Genomic DNA, 20142 nt, shown 5'->3' with positions numbered 1-20142 from the left:
AGATACTAAATTTAAGCCTTGCTCTTCTAATAATGCTATGGGATCTTTGGCACCCCTAAGAATAAGCAGACAAAGCTTTGGTTTAATTTCTGAGCCTAGAGACGTTTTTCCAAAGAACACTCAGTCACTACTGAAGTACTGGAAGAGATTGTTAGCATAGATTATATACTGGGGTTGAATTCAAACATAAAAATGCACAAATCATACTGAATTTATTTGGGTAAGTTAGTTAGATTTATGAGAAGTTTAATATTTTCAAGAACCTGTACAACTGCAATTCATTTTTACTTTTGTAATCAGAATCTGAGCAGAGAGCTCAAAGTGAATTTGTTCCTTACCAGCTGTAGAGTTTTTTTGTTCTGGCATTACATATCCGTTAATATCCACCTCTGCTTCATCAGATGGGGAGATCATCATGTTGGTGCCATTGGAGAAACGTGCACTGCTGTCTCGAGAGCGGTGGCCACAGAGCTGCAGCGTTCCATTCAAAGAAATCTCTTCGTACAGATCAAGCGAAGACGCTGTCCCTCGACCCTCTGATGACTCCGAGATAGTCCGAGTCGTGGATTCATTCCGCATCCTCAGTGAGCGCTTTGATCCCAGGTCTCCATTCTTCATTCCAGTCTTATAGATGAAAAGGACACTTTGTTATAAGACACAGTACATAGTAAAGCACATGTTCCTCTTACATAGTATAAAGGAATTTATCAAAACTAAGTACTCGATGAGCACACAGTCATGTTTTTCATGTTTATTGGGTTTCTTTGTATCTCCCTCAGATCCTCAATTCTAGTGGAGGGCACTGGCTGAGATCTGTTCAGATTAACATTGGTCTCATGCTATTAAAAAAATGTAGTATATAACCATGTATTCTCTTTCTCACCAAAGTAATATTCTCTCACACTCTTCTTTCTCTCTTTTCTTTCTTCTATACAGTTCTCCTTGAACCATCAGACAATCAGTTCAAGCACTTCCACTATTGTAGCTTACTTAGATCCAAGTGGTTACAATTGGCACTAAAGTTCCACATTCGAGATCCACTTCTGTGTCCCCATTGCGAAGTTGACTCATGAAGAGTATTTGGAGTATCCGGGTGGAGCCCCCAATTCCAACTCAATGAATTCTCTGACTGAGGCAGAAGAAAAAGTGGACAGCTAACTGATCATGCGGACTGTCTACAATAACCAAATTCCTGATGCGCTGCTTTGAGCATGAATCACTACAAATAACTCTATTGTTCCCTTTTTTTATTTTTTTACTTGCTGCTGAGACCTTTCAGGATAGCATCTTCGTTTAGTGTGCAGTGCATCATAGCTGCCTATATGGGAAAGAAAGGCATCATATACCCAATAAAATGAGCTTGCTCACAAGAAATGAGTACCATGTTCAGTCAATTCAACATCCTAATTTTGGATTAGTGGCCTGATTTTGTGCTAGATCAGAGTATAAGTCAATTGAACACTGGAAGCAGCTAATGTTGTGCCTTCATTCAAGAAAGGCTGCAAGGATAAGGCAGGGAACTACAGGCCAGTGAGTTACATATATAAGAAAGTTACTGGAAGGAATTCTGAGGAACAGAATTTTCCAGCATGTGGAAGGGCAAGGACTGATTTGGATAATCAGCTTAGCTTTTTGTGTGGGAAATTATGTCTCACAGATTTGATTTTTTGAAGTGGCGACCAAGAGGACTGACAGGGCCAAGGTAGTAGATGTGGTCCACATGGGGTACAGACCCCTACCATCTGGGCTTCTGACAAGGTTCCAGATGGTAGGCTGGTCTGGAAAGTTAGATCACATAGAATCCAGGGCGACAGCCAATTTGGATACAGAATTGGCTCGGTGACAGGAGGCAGAGGGTGAAAGTGGAGATCTGTTTTTCAGATTGGAAACCTGTGATGAGTGGTTTGCCACAGGAATTGGTGCTGTTGTTTGTCATCTATATTAATAATTTAGATGACAATATTTTTAAACATGTTTAGTAAGATTGCAGACACCAAAATGGATGGGGTAGTGGACAATGAACAGGGTTATATAAGTTTACAACAGGATCTAGATCTACTTGGGAATTTGGCAAAGGATTGGCAAATGGAATTTAACTCAGACAAGTGTAAGGTGTTACATTTTGGTCACTTAAGCTAGGGCAGGACTTACACAGTAAATCATCGGGCCCTTGAAAGTGTTGTAGAAGTGAGTGACCAATGAGTACAGATACATAATTCCCTGAAAGTTGAGTCATAGATAGACAGGATGATGAAGAAGATATTCAACATGCTTGCCTTCATTAGTCAGGGCATTGGGATGTCATGTTGGAGCTGTATAACACATTGGTGGGACTGCACTTGCACTGTATGCAGTTCTGTTGCCTGGATCTAGAAAGGATGTCGTTAAGCTGGAAAGGGTACAGAAACTTTTCACAAGTTCTCTAAGGAGAAACTGGGTAGCTGGGACTTTTTCCCCTGGAGCCCAGGAGGCTAAGGAGGGACCTTATCAAGTCACATTAAGAGTCAAGACTGTTTGTCAGTTTTCAGTATATGAGTGTAAAGGAGAACAAAATGATTGTTACTCCAAATCTGATGCAGTATTAAAAAAAACAATACATATAAATATAAAAGCAATCCTATCAAACGCAATGTACGAGTAACCTTACAGAAGTTTATAAAACCATAAGGTGAATGGTCACAGTATTTTTCCCCCAGGGTAGGTGAATCTAAAACTAGAGGGCATAGATAAGTAACAGGGAACAAGGTTTGAAAGGGATATGAGGAGCAACATTCTCACACAGATTGGTGAGTGTATGGAACAAGCTCCCAGAGGAAGCCGTAGAGATGGATACAATTAGTCCCAACGAGAGAGCGTGTGAAACTGGGCCTGATATTAGGGAAAGATTCAGGGCAGGTGACAGAAGTTTGTGTAGGGGTACGCTTTGCATCTAGTGACCACAGTGCCATTAGTTTCAAAGTAAATATACTAAAAGGTAGATCTGGTCCGTGAATTGAGATTCCAAATTGAAGAAAGGCCAATTTTGATGGTACCAGAAAGGATCTGTCAAGTGTGGATTGGGACGGGCTGTTTTCTGGCAACAGTGTACTTGGTGGGTGGGAGGCCTTCAAAAATGAAATTTTGAGAGTACAATGCTTGTATGTGCCTGTCAGAATAAAAGTAGGGAACCTTCGTTTTCAAGAGATATTGAGGCCCTGGTTAAGAGATAAAAAAGGAGGTGCATAGCAGGTATAGGCAAGTAGAATCAAATGAGGTGCTTATGGAGGATAAGAAATGCAAGAGAACACTTAAGAAAGAAATCAGGAAGGCTAAAAAGAGGCATGAATTTGGTCCAGCGGACAAGGTGAAGGAGAATCCCAAGGGATTCTACTGATATGTTAAGAGCAAGGGACAAAATTAGTCCTCTGGAAGATCAGAATGGTAATCCATGTGTGGAGCCAAAACAGCTGGGGAGATCTTAAGTAAGTTTTTTGCATCTGTATTTACTCAGGAGACAGACACAGAGTCTATAGATGAAGCAAAACAGCATCAACATCATGCACCCTGTACAAATTACAGAGGAGGAGGTGTTTGCTATCCTGAGGCTAATCAGAGTCGATAAATCCCCAGGGCATGACAAGGTGTTCCCTTATACCCTACAGGAGGCAAGTACAGAAAATGCCAGGGCCCTAGCAAAGATATTTAAATCATCCTTAGCAACAGGGGAGGTACCGGAGTATTGGAGGATAGCTAATGTTCTGCAGTTTAAAAAAGGCCCTAAACAGAAACCAGGAAATTATAGGCCAGTGAGTCTGGCATCAGTTGTAGGAAACTTATTGGAAGGTATTCTAAGAGAGCGGATATGTAAGACCATAAGATGTAGGAGCAGAATTAGGCCATTGAGTCTGCTCCACCATTTCATCATGGCTGATCCAATTTTCCTCTCAGTCTCCTGCCTTCTCCCCATCTCCCTTCACGCCCTGAACAATCAAGAATCTATCAACCTCTGCCATAAAGACTTGGCCTCCACAGCTTCCTAAGGCAAAGAATTCCACAGGTTCACCACTCTCTGGCTAAAGAAATACCTCCTCATTTCTGCTCTAAGAAAACGCCCCTCTATTCTGAGTATGTGTCCTCTGGTCTTAGACACTCCCACCACAGGAAACATCCTCTCAACATCCACTCTATCAAGGCCTTTCACCATTTGATAGGTTTCAATGAGGTCACCCGTCATTCTTCTGAATTCTAGTGAATACATGCCCAGAGCCATAAAACACTCTTCATATGACAAGCCATTCAATCCTGGAATCATTTTTGTGAACTCCCTTTGAACCCTCTCTAGTTTCAGCACATCCTTTCTAAGATAAAGGGCCCAAAACTGCTCACAATACTCTGTGAGGCCTCACCAGTGCTTCAGAAAGTTTCAACATTACATCCTTGTTTTTATATTCTAGTCCTCTTGAAATGAATGCTAACATTGCATTTGCCTTCCTCACCACAGACTCAACCTGCAAATGAACCTTTAGGGAATCCTGCACAAGGACTCCCAGATGCCTTTGCACCTCAGTTTTTTATATTTTCTCTCCATTTGGAAAACATTCAACCCTTTCATTTCTTCTACCAAGGTGCACGACCATAGACTTCCTGACACTGTATTCCATCTGCCATTTCTTTGCCCATTCTCCTAACCTGTTTAAGTCCTTCTGTAGCCTCTCTAATTCCTCAAAAACTATCTGCTCCTCCACCTATCTTAATATCATCTGTAAATTTTGCAACAAAGCCATCAATTCCATCATCCCAATCATTGACATTTCACGTAAAAAGAATGGTCCCAACACAGACCTCTGTGGAACACCACTAGTCAGCCAGTCAGGAATGGCTCCCTTTATTCCCACTCTTTGCCTCCTGCCAATCAGCCACTGCTTTATCCATGCTAGAATCTTTCCTGTAATACCATGGACTGATAGTTTGTTAAGCAGCCTCATGTGTAAAATATAAGTATTTGGATAGATATGGACTGATTAAGGATAGTCAGCATGACTTCGTGTGTGGTAGGTCATGTCTAACCAATCCTATAGAGTTTTATGAGGAAGTTACCAGGAAAGTGGATGAAGGCAAGGCAGTGGATGTTGTCTACATGGACTTTAGCAAGACATTTGATAAGGTCCTGCATGGGAGGTTGGTCAAAAATGTTCAGTTGCTTGGCATTCAAGAAGAGGTAGTAAATTGGATTAGATATTGACTTTGTGGGAGAAGGCAGAGAATGGTAGTAGATGGTTGCCTCTCTGACTGGAGGCCTGTGACTAGTGAAGTGCTGCAGGGATCAGTGCTGGTCTGGTGTGGTTTGTCATCTGTATCAAGGACATGGATGATAACGTGGTTAACTGGATCAGCAGATTTGCAGATGATACCGAGATTGGGGGTGCAGTGGACAGTGAGGAAGGCTGTCATGGCTTGCAGAGGGATCTGCATCAGCTGGAAAACTGGGCTGAAAAATGGCAGACGGAATTTAATGCAGACAAGTGTGAGGTTTTGCACTTCGGTAGGACCTCCAAGTAGATCTTAACTTGTACTTACCTGCCGAGAGCCATCTGGACCAATCCCATTCATTGGCATATATCCAGTAGGTAAACTGTTGCTCTGCAAAAGAAACAAAAATTATATTTGTAAGGGTACTTAATAAAAATTGTCCAGTCAGTCCACAGCCCATTTGAGATAGTAGTAGACAAATGCTTAGTACCTTTAAATCTATCTGTTATTTAGTGTAGGGAAAATTGTAAAGAAAGTTATTTTGGATTTCTGTGTAAGGGGTTTGTACATAACTAACCCAAGGTGTGTTTAATGGACCAGGATCACAGACAGCTGAGCTTTAGAATAACAAACAAAACATTTGCACGTAGTCTCTTCCCCTGCCTCTCCATTCCTCATTTGATGGTATGGATGAGGTCCTTATTTAAATGACCTGTTCTTCACGTTGTTTGCGTGCAACTTGACCAAAGAGCAAGGGGCACAAACAGCTGAACCTAATGTCACTCCATATTCACACACAGATATTACCACAATCTGAATCCTGGCTGATTTCTTTTTCTCCCCTGCCTGGAAGTGCTGAGCCATTACTATGATCCCAGTTAAGATCATCCTCGAACTGGGATGTCAAATTTAGGGTCCTTGTGATCTCTCACAAGCTGATCATTTACCCCACCAAACCATAAGGGATTCTGCTGCTTCTCAAAATATGCTCGGAGAAATCCACTTACAATTCTGTACTCTCTAGGTAGCTGGTCAATTCAAGGGAAATTAAGAATAGGCAATAAAAGCTCGGTCTTATCAATGATGTCTCCACATCATATGAATTTTAAAAAAAAAACAAAGCTGACAGTTCGGAACTTCCTTATGCAATCAATATTTAGGAGAGATGGAAGGGAACTAATACCCTCCGCCCAAATAATCTGTTCTTGGCACATTTATTTTTGCCATTTCATACCCTGGTCGATTCAGTCCTCAGTCTTACTCCACCAGATGGTGGGTTATCCAGTGTGGTTCCTATCACATCCTCTTCCAGCTCATTATAATCCACGAGGTCCTCATCATATTCATGCAGGGCCCTTTGGTCGCTAACATATGTATTATTGGCCCTCTCATCACGCTGAAGAAAGATACAGAAAAGTTATGGATACAGCTAGCATGTTATTGAGATATAATTAAATAGGTAGTGATGCAGTTAAATTATCAAAATATAAGTACATTTAATAAAATATTCCATCTTAGTTGTCAAAATCAAAATACGGAAGAAAAAAATAATCTATGATACTTCTAGGTTTAATTAATGCCATTTTTATAAAAGGCAGGAAATGACTTATCCATTAAGTTGCATCTGATCACTATTTGAGCATTGTTCTATCTGTAGGACAGTCGAAAAACCTTGACTATGTGTACAACTTAAAGCAATATTTTTACAATTTAACATAGGTAAACCTAAGGAGTCAGTGACACATCAACATAAACCAGTGCTGTAACTTAGAGTAGGACATCTGATAGAGAATGGTGAGAGCGTACACCTTGCTACCATAGAGTGCGGTTGAGGCAAATGGCATACTGTGCAAAAATCCTGGGCACATATACAGGTAAATCGCTCTGGAGCCTAAAAATTTTGTAGTGTACTGTAGTAAGATATTGCAGTACTGCTGCTGCAAAAAAAACCAAATTTCATGACATACATAAGTGATGATAAACCTGATTCTGATATGGGTCTCTGTTGTGGACTGAGAGTGGGAAGGGGACAGGGAAAAGGGGAATCATGGTTGGGAAAAGGGAGATGGAGAGGGGAGAGAGCGGGAAGCACCAGAGAGACATTCTGTGATGATCAATAAACCAATTGTTTGGGTGTGTCTGCAGCTAGACCATCCCCCTGCCCCAGACACTCCTTCTCTGCCACCTGTCCCACACCCCTCACACCTCTCACACAGTGCTCAACCCTCACCATTCCCAATATCCTTTGTTCCCGCCAGATTTACAAACCCACTTTCCACTCCACATTGACAAATACAGTACTGTGTCTTAGGCACCCAAGCTGTATTTATATGCCTAAGAGTTTTGCTCAGTACTGCAGATAGATTAATAGTGAAATGAGATTAGAAGACAATGCTGACAGTTGTTAGAGGAGGAAAGGCTCCAGTGGAATAGAAACAGTCCCATTGGATCAAAGGGCTTGCCCCCATGCTCTGCATTCAATGTAATTCTATGAACTAATTCTATTTTTGAGCTCCTCAAATTTAACATTTTTATATCAGACTGTTCACAAATAAATTTCAGCATCTTCAAGAGGCACTGCAGGAACATACCTCAAGAACCAAATATCTATCTGGATCCCGGGCCATTCGAGAAAATTCTGCACCAAGTTCTTTAAATGTAGGACGACTGTCTTCGTCAATCATCCAGCCTATTTTAGAAAAATGAAGACAGTGACATTGTGTTGCACTGCAATTATATATTAGTGAAAAGGGCAGAAGAAAGGGAATGGGGCATGGGAATCAGATTTCCACTTGTGATTAATTCAGGAAGTCAGCAGTCTTTATCAACATTTTGTCAAAAGCCTGAAGGTTTGAAGTACAAGCATCTAAGGGGAGAGGGAAAAGACACATGGCCATGGAGTTTTAGTCAAGACTTTTTGAAATCCACATCATGTCTTCTGTTAAGGACATTCACATGAAGATGGATGAGCCGTGATGTATCCAAATTATAAAATCCTGCCAACATTCAATTCTTTGGACAATGTAACCTTTTTAAAGACCTTTATGCATGTTGAATACATGTTATTGCAGTAAATCTTTTTGCCCTCTATTCAAAGTACATTTATTATCAAAGTGTGTATACTGTACACGACCTTGAGATTTGACTTCCTACAGGCAGCCACTAAACAAAGAAGCTCATTTAAAAAACCCACACAACAAAGACTGTCAAACATGAAAAAAAGAACAAATTGTGCAAACAATAAAAAAGCAAACAAATAACACACTGAACATGAACTGCAGAGTCCTTGAACGCGAGTCCACAGCCACGGAGGTGAGTGAAGCCGGATACTACAGCTGGCATGGATTGCAACAAATCTTACTGAAGCACGTCATAATCTGGTCCATATGCTTTCACGTTTGGACTTTGTCGCTGATGTTTGAATGTGAATGTCAATGCTGATGAGTGAAATAATCATTTATTTAACGTTCACTGATAATAAGTTAAGTACTTCAATCATTTCAATCTTTCAGCCCACAGCACTCTAAATTCTGGAATTCCCTCCCTAAACGTCTGTTTCTCTTTCTCTTTCAAAACAATCTGTTTGACCATGCTTTGGTCATGTGCTTGTTTATCCCCTTTTGTAACTCAATGTGAGATTTTTTTTGATGAAGTTCTTTGGGATATTTTATTCTAACTAATTACAGACCTTATAGAAGCCAAGAACTGATGCTGTTAAAGAGGCTGTACATTGCAAGTTGCAACATATTCTGTGCACCTTAAAGTGACATTTCACAATCTACAATATATTTGTGACTCTGTATACACCAATATTGTTCCAATATGATATTCCGTACCCTAGTTCTATTTTAAGAATGTGTCTATTGATACTATTCCTACAGTACTGATTGAACACATTGCTTGTAACTGGCACTAGCTAGTTTTCTACACTGGATCTTGTTTACATAGGAGCCTCAGGTCCCACAAACCAGGTTCAGGAGCATTTATTCCCCTTCAACCATCACGCTCCTGAACCAGCTTGGATAACTTCACCCACCTCAATGCCGAACAAAATCTATAACCTACAGACTCACTTTCAAGGCCTCCACAACTCACGTTCTTAGCATTATTTATTATTATTATTGTATTTGTACAGGTTATCTTCTTTTGCACACTGGTTTTTTCATAGAAACATAGAAAACATAGAAAATAGGTGCAGGAGTAGGCCATTCGGCCCTTCGAGCCTGCACCGCCATTCAGTACGATCATGGCTGATCATCCAACTCAGAACCCTGTACCTGCCTTCTCTCCATACCCCCTGATCCCTTTAGCCACAAGGGCCATATCTAACTCCCTCTTAAATATAGCCAATGAACTGGCCTCAACTGTTTCCTGTGGCAGAGAATTCCACAGATTCACCACTCTCTGTGTGAAGAAGTTTTTCCTCATCTCGGTCCTAAAAGGCTTCCCCTTTATCCTCAAACTGTGACCTCTCGTTCTGGACTTCCCCAACATCGGGAACAATCTTCCTGCATCTAGCCTGTCCAATCCCTTTAGAATTTTATACGTTTCAATCAGATCCCCCCTCAATCTTCTAAATTCCAGAGATTACAAGCCTAGTCGATCCAGTCTTTCATCATATGAAAGTCCTGCCATTGATTCTATTGTATTTCTTTGTTCTAGTGTGAATGCCCACAAGAAAATAAATCTCAGGGTAGTATAGAGTGACACATACACACTTTGATGATAAATTTACTTTGAACTTTCTTTTCTGTCTGTTTCAACGTCCTTCATTTCACTGCATCTTGGAATCGGGATATGGGAGATGGGGGCGGGGGGGGTTAACAGGAAAAGTCTTCCATTGAGCCGCCACTTAATTAATTTTCTGGGGAGTGATAGTGTACATTAAATGTGTTCACATGAATTTGAATGATTGCTGAGTATTTCGGCATCATCTCTCATGTTAACCCTGGTGAGACTGGGGATCACTTTCCTGGCATCCTGTCCAGACAACAGTGGGATATGAAGATTTAAACTAAATGCAGAAGGTTGGCAATTTCCTTTGATAAACAAAACCAGAAATGATAAAAACAGCTCCTTTATAGAAAACTTTATTTTCCATAAAGTGATTTGCCCCTGGGTTTCCTTTTACCCTGAAACAACTTTTATTGTGAAACAATGTCAGAGCAGTGTTGGTAACAATCAGGAATCAATGGTTACAGAACTGCCGAAATACCACTCTGCTCTTCGGAGGTGTTTGTTTATTTCATCCAGTTGTCTGACCCACTGAATTGACAGAAAATCTTGGAATCTGTGCTGACAAAGTTAGGGACGGAGGAAAAAGAGGAGTTCATTCACCACTTTCAGGTTGTTTTTCCGCTCAATAAGATCAAAGTTGCCATGTAACCTTGCTTCATAACTCATTAGGGTGGCATGGTAGCATAGCGGCTCGCACTAAGGTTTTACAGTACAGGAGACTGGAGTTCAATTCCCACTGCTGCCTGTAAGGAGTTGTACGTTCTTCCCATGACCACGTGGGTTTCCTCCAGGTGCTCCAGTTTCCTCCCACAGTCCAAAGGCGTACTGGTTGATAAGTTAATTGATCGTTGTAAACTGTCCAGTGATTGGGCTAGAAGTAAATTGGGGGTTGCTGGGAGGCGTGGCTCAAAGGACTGGAATGGCTTATTCTGTGCTGTATCTCAATAAATCAATAACATCTTTGTTAGTTAACATCTGAACTAATATCAATTTTTATTTATGGAAGAAAGGTCCAAACCAACTTTATTCTGCATGTACAGTAGAAGTGTTTCTTAATCATCCTCAGAAGGTCAAGCTGTAACCACTAGTCCACATCCACCCACCTCTAGTTCCAGCCTCTCAAACCATACATCCTCTTTAATGTCTGGAAACGTCAGCAAGACAAAGGAATTGGTTGTTGACTTCAGAAGGAGTAGCGGACCGCACGACCCAATTTACATCGGTGGTACGCAAGTGGAACAGGTCAAAAGCTTTAAGTTCCTCGGGGTCAATATCACAAATGACCTGACTTGGTCCAACCAAGCAGAGTTCACTGCCAAGAAGGCCCACCAGTGCCTTTACTTCCTGAGAAAACTAAAGAAATTTGGCCTGTCCCCTAAAACCCTCACTAATTTTTATAGATGCACCATAGAACGCATTCTTCTAGGGTGCATCACAATCTAGTATGGAAGTTGTCCTGTCCAAGACCAAAAGAAGCTGCAAAGATCGTGAACACAGCCCAGCACATCACACAAACCAATCTTCCGTCCGTAGACTCACTTTACACCGCACATTGTTGGAGCCGTGCTGCCAGGATAATCAAGGACACGACCCACCCAGCCAACACACTTTTCATCCCTCTTCCCTCCGGGAGAAGGCTCAGGAGCTCGAAGACTCATACGGCCAGATTTGGGAACAGCTTCTTTCCAACTGTGATAAGACTGCTGAACGGATCCTGACCCGGATCTGGGCCGTACCCTCCAAATATCCGGACCTGCCTCTCAGTTTTTTTGCACTACCTTACTTCCCATTTTTCTATTTTCTATTTATGATTTATAATTTAAATGTTTAATATTTACTAATTTTAACTATTTTTAATATTTAATATGTGTAATCCAGGGAGTGTGAAGCGCAGAATCAAATATCGCTCTGATGATTGTATGTTCTAGTACCAATTGTTTGGCGACAATAAAGTATAACGTATATCAAGCAATCCCTTAATCCTTCCAAAATCCATCAGGTAAAATGCTTGCTTTTAGTCATATACTTACATTTCACCATCACCATGTAAACATCAATGGTGCAGATATGAGGCTGTGGTAAGCGTTCGCCTTTCTCCAACAGACCGGGGATCTCACGAACGGCGATGTCCTCATATGGTTTACTGCCAAACGTCATCAGCTCCCATATGGTGACACCTGCGAAGAGCACACAATATTTCAAATCAGTTAATTCCTATAGCCACGGACAAAGGAGTTTAAAGTCACTTCCACGGCAATGTGCACAAAGCTGAACATATAAGCTTAAAATTGCTGTTGGCACAATTGCAGGTTCAATTGAGAATTTCTTGGGCTTCTGAGCATTTCAAAGGAAGCGTCTTCACTCAGGAGACTCCTGAGTGGTATATGAAAAGATTTACTTTGGTACAGGCAGAATGAATCAGCCGTTTTGCAAAGAAGCAATAAACTTCGTAACAGGCTGTGAACTGCTTTTAGAAGCCACTTATTTGTGCTGGAGAGGCCTGGGTGGCTGAAATTCAGCATTCATTCTAAGTAATTGAAGGCTACAGATGAAGAATAACCAATTTTACTGATTGAGCACAAAGAAGCCCAATTAGAAAGACTCAAGGGGGAAACCCTGAATGGGATTCATGGCCATTCCTCTCCCCCTTTACCCTTCTATCTTGGCGTTGTAGACATGGGAAATGGTGTCAGTACAGGCCGCAGTCCTGGGCCCAGAAGAGGTGAAAACAGACCAACAAGAAGATGGCAGAGCCAGGGATGTGCTTCAGCAGACACCAATAATCTACACAACCGGTACTATCTCATGAGCACAAGTACAAGAAAGCACACCTGCGGACAACATTCCTCATTGATTGCTGGAAGGTGCTAAACAGTTGGACACGATGAGCTGGGGGGAAAAGATCAAACCACAATAAAAGCAGGACAAAATAGGTTTTATCTGAAAGGAAACGCTGAGGAGATGTGCAGTATTTACAGTTGGGATTGCATAAGAAACGTACACAGGAGAGCATCGCAATGTCTTTTCACATATCCTCATCACATGTCAGTGTGCCTAAATTACTGTCCTGTGTATTCTTGATACCTCATGCACCACTGATACAAAAGAATGAGAGCAATGGGAGGCGGTCCCCAACAGCTTATGTCATTGCCTGTGTCCAAGGTTGGGGGTTTTTATAGGAATGGCAGTCAGCACACAAAGATGTGTGCCTTGCATTATAATGTTAATGTCCTGCAACACTGCACTGAGTGACAGTCACAGAGATACCAAACTATAGCAGCATCATAACAGTGTATTGGACTGAATGTCATGGTTGTAAGTGAATATTGAGCAAGCCAATCCTTGCAACATCCTACATTATTATCAACATCTTCAGAAAACACAGCTGCACAGACCTCAGAAGAGGTACCAGGTAAGGTCTCAGTCCAGTGCCACATCCAATCCATAAACACCTCCAAACATGGGATCGTAAGCAGATTGGATGAATCAACCTCAATAACAGCCACCCTGAGAGAATCAGGCACAAGGTTCTCAGTTCACAGGACAAGATCCCTGGCTTCCCAACAGCGTGTTCATGCAACAATGCAATTAGTTTGCACATTTACTTGAGGAACTTGTCGTTTTTGGTACATCTGAAACCTGCGTGGTGTGAAATTACATTCACACTGACCAAAAGGAGAGGCTTGCATTTCTATTGCGCTTTGCATCACCTCAAGATATCCCAACGCATTTAGCAGACAACTAAGACATTTTGTGTTGCTATAACTGTAATATTATTTAATGCAATTTGCGCATGGCAAACACCTACAAATTACGATACAACAATGATCTAATCTGCTGTTCTGTTTTCCAGAAGCTGAGGGCCAGTGCTAGCCAGGAAATCCCCCGGCCCCTTGAAAATAGAGCCAAAGGGATCTTGTATCCATTTGAGAAGCAGGTGGCAGTTTGGTTTGACAGCTCAAGTGTGAGTGCAGCACCCTCACAGTGTTGCACCTTTGTGTCAGCCTACGGGTGCCACGGTAGCGTAGCGGTTAGCGTGACGCTATCACAACTTGGGGCATCCTGGAGTTCGGAGTTCAATTCCGGCGCCATTCTGTGAGGAGTCTCGGTATGTCCTCCCTGTGACACGCCTGGGGTTTCTCCGGGTCCTCTGGTTACCTTCCACAGTCCCAGGTAGATTGTAAGTTGTCCCATGATCAGGTTAGGGTTAAATTGGGTTTGTCGGGGGCTGCTGGGGTGATGTGGCTTCCGGAAGGGCCTACTCAATGCTGTATCACCCAATAAATAAAATAAACCTTGGTTTTGTAACTACATAAAACATGAAATAAATTAACAGTAGTAGATTGGTGCTTATATTTATTTATTATCATTTGGAATCCTGGCAAAAGCTAGGAAAGGATGGGAATAGGTTTCCTATGAGGAAATTGCAGGACTCTGCTGAAAGTGCTGGTTTTGCTTTAGTCCAGCTGCAGTACAGATTACAGCCTTAAGAAATGGCACACTCCGGACTCAATTTTAAATGTGCGCCTGAAGCACCAGTTCTACTCACTGCATTATGAGTTAGTATCAAATACACTGTAACTTGCACTTGCTGCCCCACTATGGCTTAGCCAACCCACTCTTCACCTGTTTGGCAAGCTTTCTTTACAGTATGGAGAGGCAAACAAATGTGTTGCTGTTGACACTTGTCCATCAAACGCCAGGGTGGAGTGGGTTGTGCTGTGATTTTATTAATGATTCTGATTGTAACACAAGAATATTTGTGCCTGCAATCAGCTTTAATATATAGTTGTTGCAGAACTGTTTTAAGATCCATCCTCGGATGCATGGAAGTGCAGGATGGGGTTGGTGCCAGTGGGCCATTGCTCGGCAAATTTGATGTCTTTAATTGCAGAGGAATAATGGAAAAGATAACACTGTGCCATTTGCTTCAGGAAAGGAATTTGGAAATCCTGACAATAAAATCCTCAAGATTTCACACCAGTTTCTCACTGGGATAATGAAAATAACGAGATGTTTGATCGTGTAATCGAGGGAATGGTGCGCAGGTCACAAGAAGTTACCTGGTAATATGCAGATTGCTCCCAAGAGCCACCCCTTTCCTTTTTCCCATTCAAATGATGGTGTGAAAATAAAGGAATAGCCTTAACGTCTCTAAGAGTAGGCATTGTGATGATTAGGGACGCATTGAATGCTCTACGGCGCCATGGAGATTTTCTACTGTATTTCCAAAGAGCACAATATTGTGCACGAGAATCCAAACAATACATACCCTGTTGAATAACTTCCAAACACAGCTTTTGAGCAGCAAATAACAAATAGGCACCAACATTTCTAAATTTCTATTCAGTAATGGTCTGATATCATGAATGCTTGGTTTAAGCCAACAGCAATTTCCAGCCTATATCTTCATCTTCTCTCACATATTTTATCCTAGATATACTTGTGGTAATTTGTGTAGAAATCAGTAACGTCAGACCCCTCCCCCCATGAAGTGCAAAGGTGTGTTCCAGTTACTTGGGGCTTCAGTTGTTCTTATTGCTGTGGGAGAACTTCACTCTGTGTCTTCCCCAAATACAGATGCTCAGGAACTAACCATTGGAAGATCTCAGTGATAGTCACAAAGGTGGAATGATTCCCAAGGTAGCCAGAGGTGGGTGCATGAACCATCTACAGCTGGTATCCAGTAACATTTCCGAGATCTACAGATTGCTAAACTGCCTCACACTGGATGTCAATAGGCTTTCAATTTCAATTTGTATGAACGTCTTAGGCAAGTTGGTAGAGAGATTCAATCACAATGATCTTAATGAAAAAAGTATCTCTGGTCTTCTAGGTATCATAGTAACTCCTTTGCTCACCATCTCCAAGTCGCATCCATCCATCCTAAGTGAGATTCCATAATATACTGTACATGGTGCAGCTTGATCACTACCTTGCGCAATGGCTGAATAACCTTATGACCCATTCTCTATCATAATGATTTACAAATCCCTTGCCTGATCCATCTGTGTCAATATTTTCCCATTTTTCTTGTAATGCCTTTGATTATTTTGTATTGCGAAAGTTTACTCTAAGTTATGCTTTTCCTGTGATCACAAGACCCTGTTGGACATTGGATGTGGAATGCTGCAAGTCCGGTTACCTGGTTTATCAGCGAACAGCAGGTGAGGACAGCGGAGGAACTGCGGGGCCTCAGTTGTAGCAAGGACTTGGCCTCAAGCTGAGGTGTCACCTGTTTGCAGCCGTCCAGGAGAGGGACATTGGAGTTGGTGCCGAGGGTGTCAGAAATGCCCCCAGTGTTCACTCAGCAGAGGACAAGCTATGTTGTGTTCAGCAGCAAACCGTTGCAGCGTTCACGAACTCAGGGACTTGGACTGTGTTCTTCTTTTGTGTGACTGTGCTTTACTGCTGTCTTGTTTGTGCTCTGTGCATTGTGCGGATGATGGGGGAGCTGTGTGGCATCGGTCATAGTAAGGATTAGGCCTTGGGTCATGGTGTTGCCTGTTTGAGGCCATCCAGAGAAGTTGATGCTGCCCTCCAATATTTGCTTGGCAAAAGACAAGTTGTATTGTATTCCACTGCAGACTGCTGCAATATTCATGGATTCAGGGACTTGGACTATTTCTTTCTGTGTGACTCTATTTTACTGCTACCTTATATGTGCTATATGTGCCTTGTGCTGTGTATCACTGTTAGTACTGTGTTTTGCACCTTGGCCCCAGAGGAACAATTTTGTTTGGCTGTTTTCATGGGTATTCATGTATGATTGAATAACAATTAAACTTGAACTTGTTGAAGAACATCAGGCCTGCCAAAACAATGTTTCCTGGGGGGTTGTTCCTGTTTCTTCCATCTACTTAACTACCCTGCTATTTTGCTATCATCTCCTAATTGAGCTAAAGTGACCAACATGCTGTCTCAGATCATGTATGAAAAAGACAAAAGACTGTCTTAACATGGAACCCTCTCACTCAACCCTTACACACTTTATGCTTGCCTTTGCATAGATCCTTTGGCTCAAATCGACCAACCAGAGTTTGATGGCAAGTCTTTTGTCTTAGGACACTTTGACAAAGGCCCCACTGAAGTTGAAGTAAGCTGCATTCTGCCATAGTATCTCTGCTCCCTTGGGAAACTCAAATAAATTATTTGGGGCTTTTACTAAAGTCTATACTCCCTTTTCATCATCTCCACCCATTCTCCACCAGATTCTTGCCTCACTGCAGAAATTAGGTTATTTTTGCATCAGTTTTGTTAATAAGAATTCAAAAATGTAGCACTGCACCTTTAAGAATAAAACAAAATGCTTCTGTAAGTATATGACTCACCATAACTCCACACATCACTTTGATGGGTGTATCTTCTAAAGTGGATGCTCTCTAGTGCCATCCATTTAATGGGCATCTACAGCAGGCAACAGACAGACAGACACTCAACAACAAAGCAACAACAGGGTGGGGCAATTTTTATAACAATGGACACTGATGTTTGTCTTTATGGCTTTAGGCACTGCACCACGCAGCAGCTCAGCCATTTTCTAATTCACAGTTCACAGTGGTTTTCGGTTCAGTAAAATGACCGGGCAGAAAATCCAGGGAGCCTTGAATCACATGAAGTTTCTATGAATGGGAACTTCAAAAAAAAATACACACAAGACCAATTTACAAGCCCAGTAGGAGGCACGTGGCCTTGTGTTTTTTGTAATATGGTGATGTTGCACATAAATATGTTTCATTAAAAAAAAACAATCTTTGAAGAATATATACCAAAACTTCTGATCCTTGCAAGCATTGAATCGCTCAAATGATATGGAAACATTTCAGATCTTGGATCGGTTTATCAGAGGTTGCTGCATCTGTTTTTGGTGGTTATCATGTGCTCTAGCTTGCTCAGCTAATTCATCTCCTGATTCACCATGCCCAAAGAAAGGAGTGACACAATTCTGATGATTTAGGAAGAGATGCAGATTTGGTTCAGCGATGCGCTGACCTTGAATTTTGCGCCTCTGAGGTTCAGCTCAAATTGATGCAATTGCTTTCCCCGTCCCTTTAATTTCTAATTTCACGGCAGAACACGTTCCCTACTTACGCCTGCTTGAGTCAGGAGCCAGTTTCAGCAATGTAAAATTTGTTCTTGTGCAAGCCAGACTTCACTATGTTTAATAGGAGTGCAAATTTAAATTTGCAAAGTTCATTTTGCGCAGAAATGTTGGCATGCCTAGATTGTATGAAATATTCTTTCCCAATTTACAATTTGTAAATTTGAGGTTCCCAGATTATTGAAACAGACTCATGAAGAGATACTGCTCCTTTCACATGGCTTCTACATACATAACAGAGAAAAGCAGAGCAAAACTCCGGATGCATAAGTAATGAGCAAAGGAAAAATAAGGCACTTCCAGATAAAAAGTGAGCCTTGCAATTATACAACACACTATCTCTTCACTCAGAACTGTCTAAGTAGTTACTTCTGCTCTATAGCTAAATGTAGCTACCAATTTGCGCACTGCAAAATGCTACAGATGCTGACGAGATAAATGGCCCATCGGTTGGTACGTTGAACACTGGGGGAGTTCCTGCTCTGTGTTTAATTAATATATGAGATCTTTACTGTCCAATTGTTGGTGAACAATCTGCTCTTCACTCATGACTAATATTTGCGCAAAACCAGTTGTACAAGATGGCTCATACATCTATGGAGAAGTGCTGTAGGTGCTTGAACAAAAACAAATAGTCTTTGCTGAAAGAATAACAACTGTGCAGTTGAGACAGAGGATTAGCCACGATCTTATTGAAAATCAGAGCAGGCTCAATTGGCTGACAAGCTTCCTCCTGCTCCTTTCCTTTTGTACTTGTGAAGCTTGCCCCGAAGAAAAATATTCCCATCCAGTGAATATGATTATTTTATTTTTAAAGTAATTTCCCTTCTGAAAAACCGCTTGCTTTTGAAATGGGCGCTATTTGGGAGCAGGAACCTTTTCGAATATCACTAATAAATTAACTTAGGTTTCCCTGATGTATTGAAACCAGCATTTGTGGAAGAATGAAGTTAATATTTTCTCCGTAGTAGATTATTTAACCAAGATGAAAAACGACGAACCTTAACTTCATCGAAGAAATACTTCTTTTCATCCAGTGCCAAGAGGTTGGTGATACCAAAGTCTGTAATTTGAACATGGCTGGAGGATTTCACCAGTACGTTTCTGGCAGCCAGGTTCCGATGAATCATTTTCTTCTCCTCCAGGTATCTCATACCCTGTGATAATAATATTAATGTGTTTAACTAAATCATACTCTGTAACTGTAATCACTCACCCAATAGTCCATTGAGAGAAATGTTCTCCACCAATGGCTTATCAGCAACTTACCTTCACCAAGGCTATGCATAATACTTGTCTTTTGCCAAGTAAAGAGATAAAATGTGAGGTCTCACTTACCTTGGCGATCTGAACAGACCAGTTGAGAAGCATTTGAGACTGGATAGTCTCCTTGTTTTTGTGGAGGTACTCAAGGAGAGAGCCAAGTGGCAGGAACTGTGTGACTATCTGGAGTGGTGCTCCAGGACAGATTCCAAGGAGCCGCAGTACATGATGGTGATCCAGGCTGCCCACCATCAACATATCCTACAAGTAAAACCATACCATTAATTACCAAGTACAGCATAAACCTATAGTAGGCTTCTTCTGTGGCAAGTTGTAGAGATATAACTGGTGAGCTATTTTCCCCAGTAGTTGTTCACCTCCACAGATCTCCACTCAAAAGGCAAGGAATAAGAGCAAAATTCAGTCAACCATTAAGAATCACAGATTATCCTCGCCCTTCATGACAGGGAGAGCCAAACCCCTTCTTGCCCATTGGACCCATTCACTTACCTGCCACAAAGGGAACTTTCCCCTAATGATACACTTTACCAGCTCACCCCCAACCACGCCTAACTGGAACTCTACACAGTCTTACACTGCCTCAACATCAACTTTGCTGTAAATCAACTAATTTCTCTGTATCGTCACTAGTCCCAGAAAAAAATGCACAGAAAAGACTGAGGCACTGCTAATTGTAACATCAATAGAAGATCAAGAAAAATGCATGTGAACGAACATGGCTGCTCATTGGTCAGGAGAAGTACATCATGGATGTGGAACCCGAGGAGAGTTAGTTGAAATTGTATGTGAAT

At 41.6% G+C, this 20142-nt stretch overlaps 1 protein-coding gene across 1 annotated transcript in view; it reads right to left on the bottom strand.

The window, feature by feature from the left end:
• LOC134340405 (receptor tyrosine-protein kinase erbB-4-like) overlaps nt 1-20142 on the bottom strand; it is a 138693-nt gene that overhangs the window by 4000 nt on the left and 114551 nt on the right. The window contains exons 21-28 of the mRNA XM_063037587.1: nt 19406-19591; nt 19069-19224; nt 17298-17373; nt 11997-12143; nt 7821-7918; nt 6464-6625; nt 5557-5619; nt 339-624 (exon numbers count right to left, since the gene is read on the bottom strand). Coding sequence (XP_062893657.1) covers nt 339-624; nt 5557-5619; nt 6464-6625; nt 7821-7918; nt 11997-12143; nt 17298-17373; nt 19069-19224; nt 19406-19591 — 1174 coding nt within the window. The remainder of the gene's footprint in view (nt 1-338; nt 625-5556; nt 5620-6463; nt 6626-7820; nt 7919-11996; nt 12144-17297; nt 17374-19068; nt 19225-19405; nt 19592-20142) is intronic.

This window comes from Mobula hypostoma, chromosome X1 (genome assembly GCF_963921235.1).
Source record: "Mobula hypostoma chromosome X1, sMobHyp1.1, whole genome shotgun sequence".
NCBI classification, from domain to species: Eukaryota; Metazoa; Chordata; class Chondrichthyes; order Myliobatiformes; family Myliobatidae; genus Mobula; species Mobula hypostoma.
Note: the sequence above shows the minus strand (reverse complement) of the source record. Positions and strands in the feature narration are given on the sequence as shown.